Source organism: Mustela putorius, unplaced genomic scaffold (genome assembly GCF_011764305.1).
Source record: "Mustela putorius furo isolate JIRA1106 unplaced genomic scaffold, ASM1176430v1.1 tig00000759_pilon_pilon_pilon, whole genome shotgun sequence".
Lineage (NCBI taxonomy): Eukaryota > Metazoa > Chordata > Mammalia > Carnivora > Mustelidae > Mustela > Mustela putorius.
Window position 1 is genome coordinate 9574017 of NW_025421467.1, and position 17140 is coordinate 9591156.

Below are 17140 nucleotides of genomic sequence, written 5' to 3' on the forward strand. Positions count from 1 at the left end.
TTCAGAAACTAAAGCGCTAAAAAATTATTTACAGAATCGTATTAAAAATATCTGATAAATGTTATAATATTAATGTGATGGTATTTGGGGCAGCTTTATCAAAAAAGCTTTATGAAATACGAACATTTCCATTGAATTAAAAATACATTGTGTAAGTTTGTCAAATCAGCTGATGGTTGACAATTTCTAGAACACATGAAGGTGTATCAAAAAACCCTGGAGGAGGAAAAAGAAACATGCTTGGTGTTATGATCTACCTGAAAATCTATTTCTGTTTGACCTGAATTACTAATTCTAGATTTAAAAACTACTTTGGATTCCAAAATCTAAATTATTCAAGATGTGGGACACCTGGGTGGCTCAGTGGATTGAGGGTCTGCCTTCAGCTCAGGTTATGATCCTGGGGTCCTAGAATCTAACTTAGGGTCAGACTCCCTCCTCTGCTCCCCCTCTTTGCTCCTGCTCTCTCTCTCTCTCTGAAAAGAAATAAAAAATCTTTAAAAAATAAAAAAGTAATAATAATTCAAAATGTGATTTTTAACATGTTTTTGATTGACAGCAAATTTAAAAATATCATTACAGGTTTTCTTTTCCCTTGGGCATTATAAATATAATATGTACTTTTAAACTTCTTGCTTTATTTTAGCAAAGAGGCAATCACACAGGAGTCTTTCCTAAGATGTTCTAAATTGAGAAAACCATTTTCTAGTATCTAGTAACAATCAGACCCATTACTTGATAGCTATTGTGTATATGTGTAAGCTTCTATTGCTAGGTCCTGTAAAGTGTGTGTGTGTGTGTGTGATGTGTTACCTATTCCAATTCCAATTCCAATTCCAATTCCAATTCCTAGATTTAGAATCCAGAACTAAAATTGTTCTTATTTCTTTACAATTCTAGTCTTCTAGAGGACAGTCTGTTTTGTCCTATAGAGACCTTTCATTCAATGAATAATTCAGACTCAAACTGCATATTGGTAACTATATTTTAAACCAAAAAAATTCCTCACATAATAAATACATTTTATGCACATTAACTTCAAATTTACTTCAGAAAGCTATTTACAATATAAATAATTATAAATGGGAACACTTTGCAAGATATCATTGACATAGCTAATATCTTCTACTTTACATTCCAAAGTAAAAGTTCAAATTACAGATTTATACTATGATACCACTAAAAACTATACATTGCAAGATGGTATTTGAAATATTGGCAATCAGTATCTTCTTTCACAAATATAATCCTTTTTATAGCATGTCAGTCAAAAAACAAACATAAAATATTTTTATCTTTTTTGAAGTGCCTACTCATAAGTTTTAGTTTTTGAAATATTTCCCTTTGGAAAAAAAATGGAAAAAAGTTACAGTACTTCTAAAAATTTTTCCACGCCAATTTCATTTCTTTTGAAATGTAAACACACCAGGGCTGTTGGTGTAAATTCAGCTGTGATTAAATGTGTTCCAGATCAGCAAATTAGGACAAATTCTCCACTATATAGGTATATGAAAGCAAAGTCCCATGCAGCGAAATTTTTGCAATAAATTAAATTGTAAGTGTTTGGTTCAAAAGTTTTAGGATTTCTTGTGTGAACCATCAGTTTTTAAAGAGCACAGCAGAACAGAATCTTGTTACTTGCTTTACAACTGTGTGTGTGTGTGTATATATATATACACATATATATACACACATATGTATATACACACATGTATATACACATAAATATGTGTGTATAGAGATACACACACACACACACACACACACACACGTGTAGCCTTTCTGCATACAGTCCTAGAGAAGGAACTCTGAACAAACCCCTATTTAATATGAGCACACTATCACATTTTGAGTTAAGCACTACCCGTACAACTCCTGTGCACAAGAAATGAGCGCCACATGGTCATTTCCCCCAAGAACATTTTCTTCGTAAGATACCCTTTGCATGTGCCCATAGTTGTCCTGTCATTCATTTAAAGTTTAGAATGATCTTTTATCCACAATGCATGTCCCAGTAAAAACTAACCAGTAGGTTCTGCTGTCTTAGAGACAAATCCCTATTCACAAAAACTGACATTTACATGAAAATTGAATCACTTATTTGGAGAGCCATAGGATTTACATTCTTTAAATCATTCAGAAAGTAAAATGTATATCTATGTTCTATGGTTTGAATGAACTGAGGAACCAAATTTGGGCATTCAAACTTGTTTAAAGCAAAGAAAGTGTATTAAGGTGTAAGCTAGTCCACTGGGCAAGGTAAGTTACCCCCAAATAACCAAATGGTCACTTTTCCAAGTATCAGCATTCACTCTGTCACTTCCAAACACTACTAGTACTAATAGAATTGCACTGAATATCTTAGTCATGTCCTGCTCTTGAAAGGGAGAGTGAGCTATAAAATAACATAACTGTATTTAAAATGTCTCTTTAGCTGTAGTGTCTTCTATCAAACTTGTCTAAACCAAGGTCTAGATCTTGGATGGTAAAAAGCATTTCATTTTATTTTAAGATAACTATGCATATTTTCCAAATGACCTTTTATTGAATAGATTCTTATCCCTCGTTCAAAAAAGAAAAGAAAATGGAGCATATTATCCTTTTCTGGAAGATCCCATTAAAGCTTATTTTAAGTGGGATTCTCTGCCCAAAGGCAGCATGTGGCAGCAGGGTGTAGAGAGAATTAAGAATAGTACCCGATGGAAATATTCTAGCCCTATAAAATATAATCAAGAGAGAATGAGTGGATTTTCTGTATAAACACTGAAAGTTAATTACTTATTGCATCCTGTCTCATTTTGAATGTCACATCAGCACTCTATCATATTATCCTAGATCAGGCAATTATGGTTTAGAAAAGCTAGCCCATTATATTCAGCATAGTAGGTCAAAAGATTTGTGAAACTGAACAACACCTAAATGTCCATCTGTAGTGTTTATGACATTAATATTATGCATCCAAAAATAATACATCAAATCTGTATATTCTCAATAGTTTTAATAGAATTTTCTCAAGGAATATTGGGGAAGTATTTATTTCTTTGGTCATCCAAATTGTTAAATTAGGTCTGACAGGTAGGTAAAATGGGTGATAAGGATATTCTTACTGTTACTAGAAAGCATGAACTTTGTATCATCTAATGAATTGCTACCTATTACACTAGCAATTGGATATAGCACATTTTTGTGAATCCAGGTGTGATAGAAGAATCATACTTCTCTATTTCTATCGAGTATCATGATTCTCAACATTTAGCAAAGTTATGGAACTCAAGGATTAAAACTAAGGCCAATTTAACTTTAACTAAGTAAGTTATTGGGAACATATGCATTTTACATCCCGTATTTTAAAAAGACACAGTTGACATCTTCATTATGAGGAAATATGTTCCTGGACAGAACAAGATAATGTAGATTATAAATACATTTTAACACATTGTGTATATTAAAAAGATACTTTGTCATAAACTATCTCATCTTATTTTGGGGCCATTTTGTAATAATCATGCCATATTGCAAAAATTGTAAGCTTATAATACTGTGGACCTGGAAGGCATTATATGTAATGTAATAAATCTGCCACTATAAAATTATTGACCTGTAAATTAAATAAATTGTTTGTATTTAAAACTGAGTCACCTAACAAAATTTTTAATTAGGATGTAACATAGATATTTCTGTCTTCACTTAAAAATATTGGTCATACCGTTTTAAAGAGCATTATTTCTTCTGATTATCCCCTATTGGTAGAGTGCATAATCTATTTTTCACCAATTAACTATCTGCCATTTTAGGATTTCACTGAAGTCTCTTCAATGGTGTTCTTTTCTTTCATATCAGTTCCTTTTCCTTGAGTCTGAGGACTCTATTTATTTTTGGTAGCGTGTATGTCCATCAGTAAAACCCATCTGTATAGATTTCCTTTCCAAAATACACCATATTCTTCCGATATCTGTACCTTTGAACCACTTACCTACCTACAGAATTCCCCCAAAACTTTAGCATTCCTAAAACCTTGTTTCATGTTTCAAATTGATCAAAAATCTATTTTAAGTATTCCAGAGGTTTTTCATGAATATTCTTCTCAAAATCACTACGTACGCACTTTTTGCTTCCGTAGTTTAATGTGTAGTTTTTCTTGTTCTTTGAACTTTTTTGAAAGTATATACGATAACCACTAACTTTCTCACTTACACTTTTTCCCTTTATGACACAAATGTCGCTATGTCATACCCAAGAAATACTTATGTAATTTCATGTCACTTCTGTTGTCATATACAAATGACCCCCTCTTCATCCCTCAGATTATCATCATTCAGATTGTCGCCTACCTATAAACTGCCAAATAACTGTGTTAAATGAGGAAACTAGAGTACTAATCCCTGAGTGGTCAGTGTCATGTTCTGTCTTCAAAATCATGAGTCCATTTCTTCCAATACATTCCCCTCCTTGCAGATGGCAAGGGTTGCAGGCATGGGACGCCTAGGAAATACTGCCTAAGAAACTTCTCTAATCGCTTGCGTGATCTAACTTTGTTTTGATTACTAGAGACTAGTGCATGAAATAAATCGTCCTTGCTTTCCTAGTCCCTCACCAGTTTTGACCATCCACATTCTGGCTGAACCAGAAAGTTGACTATAATTACACATGCCTAAAAGAACCCATGTACCTGCTGAAGTTACAAAGAACCTGGACCTCCGCAGGAGTGCCGACAAGTCAGAATGATGGTCTTGACAACGGACAGTGGAGAGCTAATGGGTCAACAACTCTAATTCTGCCGCACCGGTGATCCACAGAACCAGGGCACGTCAGAAGGGCCCAGGCACAGTGAGCGATACATCAATATTCCCAAACTAACTCACAGCCAGGGCCAGGACTGGAACCCAGAGATCTTGCATTCAAGTCTGCTGGGTTTTCTACCGTCTCGTACGAACTTAACACCAAGTTCATTGTTTCCACCGTTCACAGACAATAGGGAAACGAGCGCTTGGCGTGTTGCTTCATTTGAAGTGACTCTTACCCTTTTGGCCACCTGTCCATCAGCCCAAGCTTTTATCTTGGGCTCTCCCTGAGGCTTTCCACATGTTGTCGCATTTGCACATCTGTGCTCTGAAATGTTCTCGTGCACACTGCCACCATGTAGCCCTCCACTGGCTTTCCTTAGTTCTTTTTTGCAATTATCTGCCTTTTTTTTTTGCTTGATGAATTGGTTTGAGTCTTTTATTTGGTTGGTTTTATAGCCTCAAATATATTGATTACGTATTTAGAGGCTAAAATTTTTGTGTTGAGATATCATTTCATTTCTCTCTGTCTCTGGCCTGTCCATCTTCCCTAAACGATTTCCAATTGGATGCACCAGGTTTTTGATGTGTGTCCCAACATCTTAGTCCTTTTACTTAGAAAACCCTTACTGCTATGTCAGTGTGATCCTGTTCCTCGTCTAACTCAAAAGGTGAAAAATCACCACTTCCTGATTGCTTCTAATGGATACCAGGTGGAAACTCATTCTTGTACCATACCCGGAACCACTTCCCTAATTTATGCCTGAACCAAATGGGCTGACTGGTTGAAACCACAACCAAGAAACCAGTTTACAAGATGTAGCTCTCTCTCTTTCTCTCAGTTATTTTAGGAATGGAAATTTCTTTAATAAGCCTAATGTGCTAGGGTTAAGAAAACTTACCCATTTGGGTTGTATTTGAGGTCTCCAGTCAACATTTCTGCATGTAAAGTGTACACAGCAGTGTGTGGACGGGGGGTCTGTGTGTGTGAGGTTTACTGGCGCAACCCAGTGCAATGCTGTCTTCTACCGGTCCTTTAATGTGGTATATATGCTCATTTAATCTACACAAGTACTTCTCAAATCAAAATTTATCTATTCTGGTTCCCATATAATTAGAGGGGCAATTTATGTATTCATTTAACTCCATTATCTGCATGTAACCCTGAATGCTAGTGCTCTTTGATTTCACAGGAACACATGTCAAATATCCAGTAACTTAAATTATCCTCTCTAACCATCTGTGGCATAGTAAATGCTGGTAATGGGGCATTAAACTATAAATATGTTTCAGAGAGCCTTAAAGAACAAAATATTTTAGAAAAAAACATCAGCTTCCATTGGTTATTATAACAGATGTTCCCTTGTGTCCCTGTGCCGGGTCTGGCTGCATCCTTAGATGGGAAGTTACATCAAAGTGTGAGCCATTACAGCCCAAGGAATAGTTCCTAATGGTTTCACTGTCATATAAGTGCTCCAGGGCATATCCAGTTAATGTGTAAGCATGCTTATCAAAATACTGCCGGTGAGAACCAAAGCAGTTTGGAGAGACGGCAGGATGGTCTCCTGCTGTCTGATGTGGAGACATGTCCGAATGCAGATAGTCTTTAGCTAGGATCAAACTGGATTTTGAAATGCGATCCGAATTGGGACTACTTATTCGAGACAGTGCAGTGGGACTGTTGTCATAGTCATTTTCGTGAGGGCTCAGCATCTTTCCCTCTCTCTGCTGGATGTGGTCACATGGTGAAGTGTTGGCAAGAGCCGAGCTGTGGCAGACGTCCCCCGCTGGCGGGGGCTGTTGGTAGTTTGCAAAACAGAGGGAGTGTTTTTTCCCAGCTCCATTAATGGAAGCCAGTTGGTCTGGGGGGGCCTTCCTTAGCTGCAATCTGTTCTCTTCTTCTTTAATCATTTGCTGGGTGGCTCTTATCAGAGTTTCAATTTTGCTAGGTTCGTGTGGGCTACTTTGATACTGCTCAGTGCGGTATCGGTCACCTGATTCGCTGGCAGACCCAGGGTCTGGAGAACTGACCACACTATCTTCATCCCAATGACCTCGCCCTAGAAATTAGAAAAAGGAAAAGTAAGTGGTCTCAAAATTGACCCCAAAAACTGTGTGTTTCTTTTTCCTATTAAAAGAAAACTTCATCTTTCATTTTAAATATATGCACCAATATTTGAAACAGACGTGGGCTCACACAACAAAGCGTCAATGTATTGTACTGGCATTCATAGTTTTCAGTGGCTTTTAAGTGCAGATGGAGTTTATCACAAGTTTTTTAGAAAGTAAACCTTGCCCATGGGTCCTAAAGGCCAATTAACAAAATGATAAGAGTGTTTATACTTCTCCATGTATGCATATCGTTGGACCTGTCTGACTGCAAATAAAAGAAAAATGCATAACATTTGGTTGATGAGACTTTCTAGAGAAATGTTATGCTTAGAAAATGCTTTCCATTGAGTTTGAGGAGGACAATGATAGAGACTGGACTACCTTCCCAATTCCAAATAAATCATCTAAAATGTTAAAATCGTTAAGTATATCCTAAGTAGAATTACAATAAAGCTCTAATGTTAGTTTTAAAACCATTCGAGGGTTAGATAAATGCATATATATTCATAAGTACATATATGTGTACATGCATGCATGGATATAGATATCTTGTCCCAATCAAAAATATAAATATTGTCTCTTCAAATCTAGAGATAAAAATCAGTTTCACATATACTCATACAGTAACTCTGGTATCTTAGTTTCTGAAGTAAGGTAAAGAACAAATAAATATTTAAAATGTTAATAGCAATCTGTTCTGAACCCCAGAGAGAGATCTAATACAAAGGAACAATGCATCCAAAATATATTCCATAAGCTACATTATTCTTAAAGCAGTGTGAAGTCAATAGAAAAAGGGAAAAGAAAAGCAGGGAGGGACATATGAAAGCTGTAAACTGCTTAATGCAGAAGAGAAGCCCTGGATCACACTGTTCATTGCTTTCCTTTTCCTCTTTCTTCTTATTTTATTTCTAATATTTTCTTCCAGACTATGGAGGTTAAGCCAGGATTTTCGCTTCACTCCATTCTTTGGCAAGCAATTGCCCTTTGCCCTGGGTGTCCATTACCAGTCTACCATACTAGAGAAACTCAAAGCAAAAGCAGAAAAATAAAAAGCAAAAACAGAAACAAATGAAAATCCTTCGTGGAAGGACGTCAGTGCCTGGGTGGTGTCTGACGGAGCCTACGGGTGACTGCGACATTGTTCAGCACGTTTCCCTAAAGACCCTAAAGACCCAGCAAGAAGGGTAATAGTACCCTGTTAGAGCAACCTTAATGTCACTGACTTTTAATGAAACAGGGAGGTGTCAGAGACCTGTTCGGGCTCCAGTCTGGAATGGACTGGGCTCTCCCTCACCAGTTCACTTTGAAATGAACAAAGAAGAACGTCATTGACCCTCAAAGCTTCCACCACAGCTCCCGTTTCTATGTGGTCGTAAAACTGTACAATAATCCCACGGTGACAATCTCCAAGGGTTCTGTATATCGTTCCATCTTCCCCCCCAGAAGACATTATGGGTTTTCATAATAATGCAGGAGGGGGTGGTTACCAGTATTTAAGGCCCAGTGGAGGGATCAACCACCTGTGGCGTGAGCGACAGACCGTACAGCAAAGCCTGGACTCCCCAGGAGGTCAGTGGCGGCCTCACTGAGAAGCACTGCAGATGAGCCCCAAAACTACAGAGGTCTACTTTTGAAGCATCAGAATACAGAAGAAAATCATACGCAAGAAATGTAAACGCATACATATTCCATGTTCAACAGACTTACTCAATATTTGACTTTCACTTAATTTCTACAGTTTTTATGATGTTTATACTGGGAATCATTTTTACTCACATGTCAAAAATAAATGCACCTGGCAAGCATGAGCAAGATTAGTACACCTAAAAAGAGTGGCTGCCCTTTGTAAAACCCCACTGATGCCAGTTCCTGATTTATCAATTCAAAGGAGAAAACCACCGGGTCAGTCCCTGCGGCGTCAAACCTAGAATCTCAGAAACCTGCCCAGGGGCCCAATGCTGCCAGCTTAGGACTCATTTCAGCTGCCCTTACCGTGGATCCTGTGGATGGAAGCGATGTGAGGCATGCTGTTTTCATAGGCTTCTCTGCTTTCTGGGGAAGACTTGGTCAGGGGCAAGGCTGCGCGAGAGCCCCACCAGGGCTCCCTCCCGGCCTGCGGCGTGCCCAGGAAGTACCTGCCTGCCTCACACCGGCCTCCCTCGCAGGCCTGCGTGTGGAAATGCCTCTCCTCCACCAGCCTGGAATGGTCCAGTGCAAAGCCGTAGCACAGAGAGCTGCGGTCAGAGAACTGTCTGTAGGCGCACGACGCGTCATGCTGAGAGCCCGGTCTCTCTGCGGGGTCCAGGAGCTGAGGCGAGGCTGTGTCGGTCAGGGGACTTCCACCCCACTGGCTGTCGTGGTCAGACTCGGATCTTTCCGTGTGAAATCCTGAGTACTGAAACCAAGAGAATGAAAAAAGTAGATTTCAAAAAAAAAAGGGGGGGGGGGGAAGAAAGCCTTTTTACTCAGCCATACACCGTGAAGGTCATGTTGACCTTAAAAGCACCAAAATAAACTCTACAAACTCTATCCCCACACTGGGCACTGGGAATCACTTAATTAGTCACACAGGAGGTAAACGTGGTCATGACAGGGACGGAAGAACTAAACACCAGGCAGAGCAGAAGGGCTTCACGTGAGTGACCTCACCTCGTTCTTCTATCAACCCTTTAACGAAGATATCAGTGACCCATTGCATGACTAGAGAAACTAAGGCCCAAGAGAGAAAATGATTTGCTCAAGGCCACAGGTGAGCAGGTGGCAGAGTCAAAATTCAAACCCAAGTCCTCTATCCCGTCCCACAAGGTATTGCCAGAGGGAGAGCCCAAGAAAGCTCCATGTTTTATTCCCATTCGCTGTTCAGATTTTTTTTTTCTTAATTTAAAAACAAAAGAAAATTGAGGCCCAAAGTGCTGTACCTTCACTCTTCACACTGGCCTGTGAACTCCCCAAGGCCCATGCTGGATACATGCTAGGACAGCTAATGAAGGCTTAACTAATTCCATGGCAATATAACTTTTAAAAAGACTGGCGCATATAGGCTGAACCCAATCACTAGGAGGCATTTCTTCCTTTCCTAGGTAAAACTCCAAGTATGCTGGGATCCTCAGGATAAAACAGCCGCGCAATACTGTGCCTCGTTGGAGTCATACAGCTCATCTGCTGTCAGTTAACTGATCTGGCATAGAAAGAAAATGCCAGAGGTTTGGCAGACCTCCCTAGGAGATATGCTCAGTTGGAAGTTCCTCATGAGCCACTCAAATTAATAATATAGTTTCTACCAGTTTTTGGTTACACAAAGCTAAACACAAGTCTGGGTCCCCTACAGAGGTTACCTGTTCTGATAATCATAGGTGCCATTTATTGAGACCTTACAGTGTGTCTGGCAGTTGCTAATCATGGTACATACATTCTATCACTGAATCCTCACAACCTCCTGGGCAGTAACAGGGCTCTATTTTACAGATGGGAAAACTGAATCACTGAGTGTTCTAATAAGATGGAATGGCCACCTGCAGTCCACCCGGCTCAAAGCCTGCCCTCCAACCATGTTTTACAGAGAAAACACTATCAAGGAAAAGAGGAGAGAGGAAAGGATCCAGTGTTAGAGACATTTCCAGAAAAGAAGCAGGAACCAAAATATAGTCTCTAGAACCAAAATATGAGTCCATTACATTTTTTCTCTTATCCCAGGAGAAAGAGGGATGGATGTGTGGTGCTGTGGGGGGCCCAGGAGAAATTCAGGCAGCTCTGGCTAGGGACTCTTGGAGCCAGAGAGATGTGGTACAGAGGTTCTGGGGGAACCCTGAAGTCTGCTAATAACACAGCATGATCAGGAAGGAGTTCTATACAAATTCCAAGTTCGAGATCTTTCTGTTACCATACCTCATTATGACTTTAATAATTTTCCAAGGGTACATATGGACTATCAGCATATGCCACCAAGAAAAAAAAAATAGTAAATGCAGCTTCTTTCCCTGAAGAACCACAAGGCACCCAAAGTACCATTTCCCTACATCACACTTCCATAGGCCATCAGCCTTTTCTCCCTATGAACACTGGGCTCTCATTTTATGAAACACCACCTTCACTTCCACTGAGGGAATGTTGGTACCCCTTTCCTTATTGAGGGGGGATCAGAGTGCCATACATTTGCCCTTTGGTAACACCATTTGTGCACCTGCCTAGGAAAATTTCAGATCATCAGTGCTTTTCCAAGCTAGGAATTGCCCAGACTCTTCTTGTTTTGATAAAAGTATAAACCAGGCCTATTTCTGAAGTACTCCAGTCAAGACTTTTGAGCCTTGTTGAGAGGGGAAAAAGCTTTCCCTGAGTGTGTATGGGAAAGTGCTATTGGCGCAGCACAGAAGAACATTCTGTCCTTCACTCACAAAGAAAATTCAACACAAGGCAACCCTGGCATACATGAGGTACATGTTTCAAGAGCACCCAAAGAAGAATTTGATGGATAAGCCTCTTGTCAATAGTCAGGAAACTATGACAGCAAGTACACTGTCCTTGAAGCAGGCGGAAGTTGGGTGGTTGAGTTAGACCAAGAAGATCGGTACAGAGCAAAAGACTAGAATCAAACCTTTGTTTTTCAAGACCTGTAAACCTGCACCTGCGTGTATCATCAATCCTCTGAGCCACATTCACCCCTTTAAAATGAATGGCACTGGATGTAAACTCTGTTGAGAACCCTAGAGACCCACACATTGATCTGAAAAAATTTCAGGTGTTTGTCAAGTCTTAGAGGGAAGAGAGAGAGCAGAAAGAAAGGCGGGCGGCCAGTACATGCGGAATGTGCCATTCACTCAGTGGAAGTGTGAGGAAGACCTCACACCTACCTTTGCTGCTTACTACATATACAATCTTGTGCAAGTAATTTAATTTCTTTTGTCTCAACAGGAAAGGCTCATGAAGATACTTAATTTATCAAAGGCAAAACCAGAATGGGGGCCATTTAACGGAAGAGGAAATAGGTACAGGGAACCAAGAGAACCGGATTCCAGGTCTACCCCTGCTAGTAACTCTCAGGGTAACCTTGGGCAAATTACTTTAACTTTCTTAGGCTCCCCCATAAGTGATATATTGGATTAGGTTAGATGCTCTCTAACTTTTCTTTCAGCTTTAGCATTCTACATGATAGAATCATTATTCGGTATCCTTTCTAGTGTTAAAACATAGGATTCCTGTGCCTGTCCTTATATTTTACTGATTTAAAGGAGATAAATTATTTAGAACTATAATCCAAGTCCAGGAATTTTTATTGTCATGGTTATAAAAAGAAAGTTGTTATGTAAGTTTTATTTTACTATTATGTAAATGTTCCCCCAAGTGTCCCCTTAAAGCACAAGTTTTATAGGGACTACATGATGCCTTTTGGTCAATAAATTATTATATTCTAGAGGCTTCTGACAGGATAATGGCAGCCATTTGAATGTGTACCTCTTCACAAATACTACCCCTAGAACAAAGAGCACAAATGGAATCACCCATGACCCATGCTATTGGCATTACTGAGAGGCAGAGAGTATGCTAAATCTCAATTTATAAAAAATAAAAATAAAAAGTCAAACAGCAAACATTATGAACCTGTGGGTCTAGAGAGCAGGATAAGGGCAGGTATAAGAAACTCCGAGAGTGAGATGTCAACCAGAGAAGAGAGAAAGAGAGAAGTTTGAGAGAAAGAGAGAGAGAGAGTGAGTTTAGGACAAAGACGAAACAGACAAAATTGTCCACAGAAAGAAAAAATACATCACAAGTAAGTGCTAAAATAAGAACAGAAGTCAGTATCTGGTAGTTCACCATACTGGCCACAGGGAAAGGGCTCAAAATCAAACAAAATCTAGGGCAGCAGCCTGGGACAAGTATCGTTTTCATAAGAGAAAAATGTAAATTGAGAATGCGTTGTGTCCGAAAGGAGATAGCAGTGAAAGGGAAGGAGGAAAGGGGGAAACTAGGGATCCAGAAAATAGAAAAGAAAAGAAAAAAAAAGACCGGTGAATCCCTTCTTTCCTCTCTACCACTGTCGTCATCCATTTACACAACTTATTTCACAATATTGATAAGATAGGGTGCTCTTTAAATAGTTAACTCAACCCATGAAATGCTAAGGAGTAGGGGAAATATTAAACTCTCTATAAAACTTCTGTAGGAAAACAAAACATGAAATGGGAACACGATCATCTCAGCTGATAAAAATTCTCATCAGATAACCAACTATGTCACAAAGGAAAGTTGTAAGACAACACACCAACCTAAAATAAGAACCTTTAACAAGCACACGAGATGTACTTGGGCACACATGCTCAGAACCAGAAGTGTTAAAACTAAGCGATGGATCCCCAAACCCCACCTAACAACAACAACAATAACAAAAGAGGAAAAAAGACAATGAAAACTGACCAAACACACAGAAATTGAATAAGTGAAGAATAAGTTGCAAGTTATGAAGAAAAGTATAGATTTGAATGGACATTTAATGAGGGAAATTGAAGATAAGTTGGAAAACATGTAAGGATACAAAAAATTGGACAGAGAAAATCAAAAGGTCAAAGTAGTTGAAAGAAGATAGAAAAGGCTCAGTACATACATAGTGTTTATGTAGAAGGCAAAGGAACTAGAACTGTCAGAACAATTTGAAAAAGAAGAATATAGTGAAAGAGAAAATCAGCTTCAAGACTTACCATCATAACTGTGTGGTATTGATGGAGAAATACATGTACAGATCAATAAAACAGAATACAGAACCCATAAAGGAAACCATACAAATACGCCCAACCAATTTTTTACAAAGGTGCAAAAACAATTCAACAGAGGAAAGACAGATTCTCAACAAATGGTTGCTGAAATAATTGGACATCCACAGGCAAAAAAAAAAATGAACCTCAACCCAGGTCTCATACCTTATATAAAAATTAACTCAGTGGATCACAGACTTAAATATAAAATATAAATATAATAAAAAACTTAAAAATAGAAATATAAAATTGTAAAACTTTTAGAAAATAACAAACAGAAGAAAATCTTTAAAATCTGGGACTAGGTAAAGATTTTTTAGATTTGATAACAAAACATGTGTATTAAAAAACTTTTTGGTAAATTGGACTTGATCAAAATTGAAAACTTATGCTTTGTAAAAGATTTTGTTAAGAGGATGAAAAGAAAAGCTGCAGACTAGGAGAAAACATTTCAAAACCACATACCCAACAAAAGGACTAGAATCTAGAATATAAAGAACTCTCAAAACTCAATAATAAAAAAAGGGGGCAAAAGACCTGAAGAGCCATTTCACCAAGTAGATAATAAGATGACAATCACATGAAAAGATGTTCAATATCATTAGCAATTAGGGAGATGCAAATTAAAACCACAATGAAATATCACTATAGACCTATTAGACTGGCTAAAATTAAAAATAGTGACAACAACTGGGCTCCTTGGTGGCTCAGTTGGTTAAGCGACTGCCTTCAGCTCAGGTCATGATCCTGGAGTCCTAGGATCGAGTCCCGCATCAGGCTCCCTGCTTGGCAGGGAATCTTCTTCTCCTTCTGACACTCCCCCTTCTCATATTCTCTCTCTCATTCTCTCTCTCAAATATATAAGCAAAATCTTTTTTAAAAAGTTAAAAAAAATAAAAAATTTAAATTTAAAAAAATGGTGACAACATATGCTGACAAAAATGTAGGAAATGTTGATGGGAATGTTAAATTGTACATCTGCCCTGGAAAATAGTCTGGTAGTTTCTAAAAACAAACAAACAAACAAAAACTAAAACTAAACATACAACTACCATAAGTAATCCTGGACGTTTTTCAGATAAAGGAAAATTATATTCACACAAAAACCTATACACAAATGTCTAGAACAGTACCTTTTTATCCACATCCTAGTTCTCTTTTCTCCCCTAAGATTTATTTATTTATTTATTTGAGAGAGAGAGAGAGAAAGAAAGCACAAGGAGGAGGGGCCGAGGGAAAGAGAGAGTCTCAAGCAGACTCAGAGCTGAGCTCAGGGCTGGATCCCACGACCCTGAGTTCGTGACCTGCGCCAAAGCCAAGAGTTGGACGCTTAACAGACTGATCCTCCCAGAGGTCCCTCTGGTCTTCTTTGTTACTGTGCTCTTTCTTTTTAAAATTTTAACTGTGGTAAAATGCACATAAAATTTTTAGTCTTACCAAAAAAATATATATATATATTTTTTTTTTAGTCTTACCCATTTTTAAGCACACATTTCAGTGGCAGTTAACACATTCACATTCCTGTGCAACCATCAGCACTACCCATCTCCAGAACTCTGTGTCCTGCAAAACTAAAACTTTATACCCATCAAACAATTACCCCCATTCTCCCCTCCCTCAAGCCCCTGGAAACCACCACTCAACTTTCTGTCAAAGGAAAAATAAATGAATCCCAGGAACCCCTGGCTGCCATAACACTAGGTATTCCCAGAACCTAGCCACCTCACAGATCTTTCTGACACTCTTATCCAATCATGCCACTCTCCTGCTTAAAACCACTCTTTTTTTATGTCTTACTGTCTATGACTCATAACACATCAATACCACCTACGCATAGAAAGAACTAGAGAAGATGCAAGGAGAAATAGGAGACCAAGAAACCACTCTCAGTATAAAATAAGTAAAGTCAATTAAAAAAAAAAAAAACACAGAAGACTTTAAAAAAAAAAAACAGTTAAATTTTAGGGCTATCAATCAAACTTTGAATATTGATAATAAAGGATGAACCTTAGTGTACATGACTAATCATCAAAATTAATCAAATAGTAGGTCACAAAGAGAGCCTCAGGTAATTTCACAAAGTATAAATATTACAACTGATACTCTGACAACAATGAATAAAAAACAGAAATTAAAAACAATTTTTATAAGACTCTTTCACTGAAAATAAACCCCCCAAACTATTAAATAATTCTTGGGGAAGATAAGTAAATGCAAACATAAACTATAGATTTTCTGGGAAAAAGATAATGAAAATATTACATGTCTGGTTTTATAGGATACACAGCTTTAGACACTTAAATAATAAAAATGAAGGAATAAAAAGGTGCCCAGGTGCCCCTAATTTGGCAATTCTTAAGAAAAACTGCAAATGTCCATGTCATCACCTGGGTAGCTCAGGCAGTTGAGCGACCGACTCTTGATTGTGGCCTAGGTCATGATCTCAGGGTCCTGGTACTGAGTGGGTCTCCTCACTCAGTGGGGAATCTGCGTGACAATTCTCTCCCCCTCTCCTTCTGCCCCTCTCCTCCACTCACTCTCCTTGTCTAAAATAAATAAATAAATCGTAAATTTGTTTTTAAACCCTGCAAGCTCCTTATTCTAAAGAATCATTAGACCAAGCAATACACATTGCAGTATTAAGGCTTATGTAAAGAGACATCATATATGGAACCTATTACGAGATGATTTAGAAAAAAATAATGTGGAAGATGGCGAGGAATAGAGACGATGAAAATAAAGCAAATACAGCAAAATGTTAAGTCCTGGTGAACCTAGGTTTAGTATACAGGAATAATTTCCTATTCTTGCTTCCTTCCTTTATGTATGAAAACATTTCAAAATATTTTAAAATCAAAAAAGCCATTGAGTACATTGATACCTTATTTGTAGAATAGAGACAAAGCCATTAAATGAAAATATTTTTCTGAAGAAATGGGAATTTGACCCCAAAATACTGTAACTTATGGGGTGCCTGGGTGGCTCAGTGGGTTAAAGCCTCTGCCTTCAGCTCAGGTCATGGTTCCAGGGTCTTGGGATCCAGCCCCGCCTTGGGCTCTCTGCTCAGCGGGGAGCCTGCTTCCTCCTCTCTCTCTGCCTGCCTCTCTGCCTACTTATGACCTCTGTCTGTCAAATAAATAAATAAAATCTTTTAAAAAAATACTGTAACTTAGTTATACAAATATCTTTGTTTTTATTCCTGATTATTAATATTTTGTACATAAAAATGTAATTTTAATTTATCCATTAGGGATTCCAGTAGAAACAACATTGGACTCAAATATGGGAGGACCCTGGTTTACTCTCATGTGATTATGCAGTAGTAACTAACCTCTGCACTACTTTGTGACTGGTACAAAAGACCACTTTCCTTGGGTCTTGATTTTCCCATCTGCAAAACGGGAACAGACTATCAACAGTGTGGTATTGCAACAAGGACCAATAAATAATATACAGCAAAGCACTCTTAAAAATGCAAACATGTTATAGATACATATGTAT

General features: G+C 38.3%; 1 protein-coding gene across 1 annotated transcript in view; it reads right to left on the reverse strand.

Annotated features, from left to right (window-relative positions):
* Nucleotides 1-1322: 1322 nt before the first annotated feature.
* The window catches only part of SIM1 (SIM bHLH transcription factor 1), a 74166-nt gene continuing 58348 nt past the window's right edge, over nucleotides 1323-17140 (reverse strand). Inside the window, exons 10-11 of the mRNA XM_004767091.2 lie at nucleotides 8889-9291; nucleotides 1323-6841 (exon numbers count right to left, since the gene is read on the reverse strand). Coding sequence (XP_004767148.1) covers nucleotides 6111-6841; nucleotides 8889-9291 — 1134 coding nt within the window. The 3' untranslated portion in view covers nucleotides 1323-6110. The remainder of the gene's footprint in view (nucleotides 6842-8888; nucleotides 9292-17140) is intronic.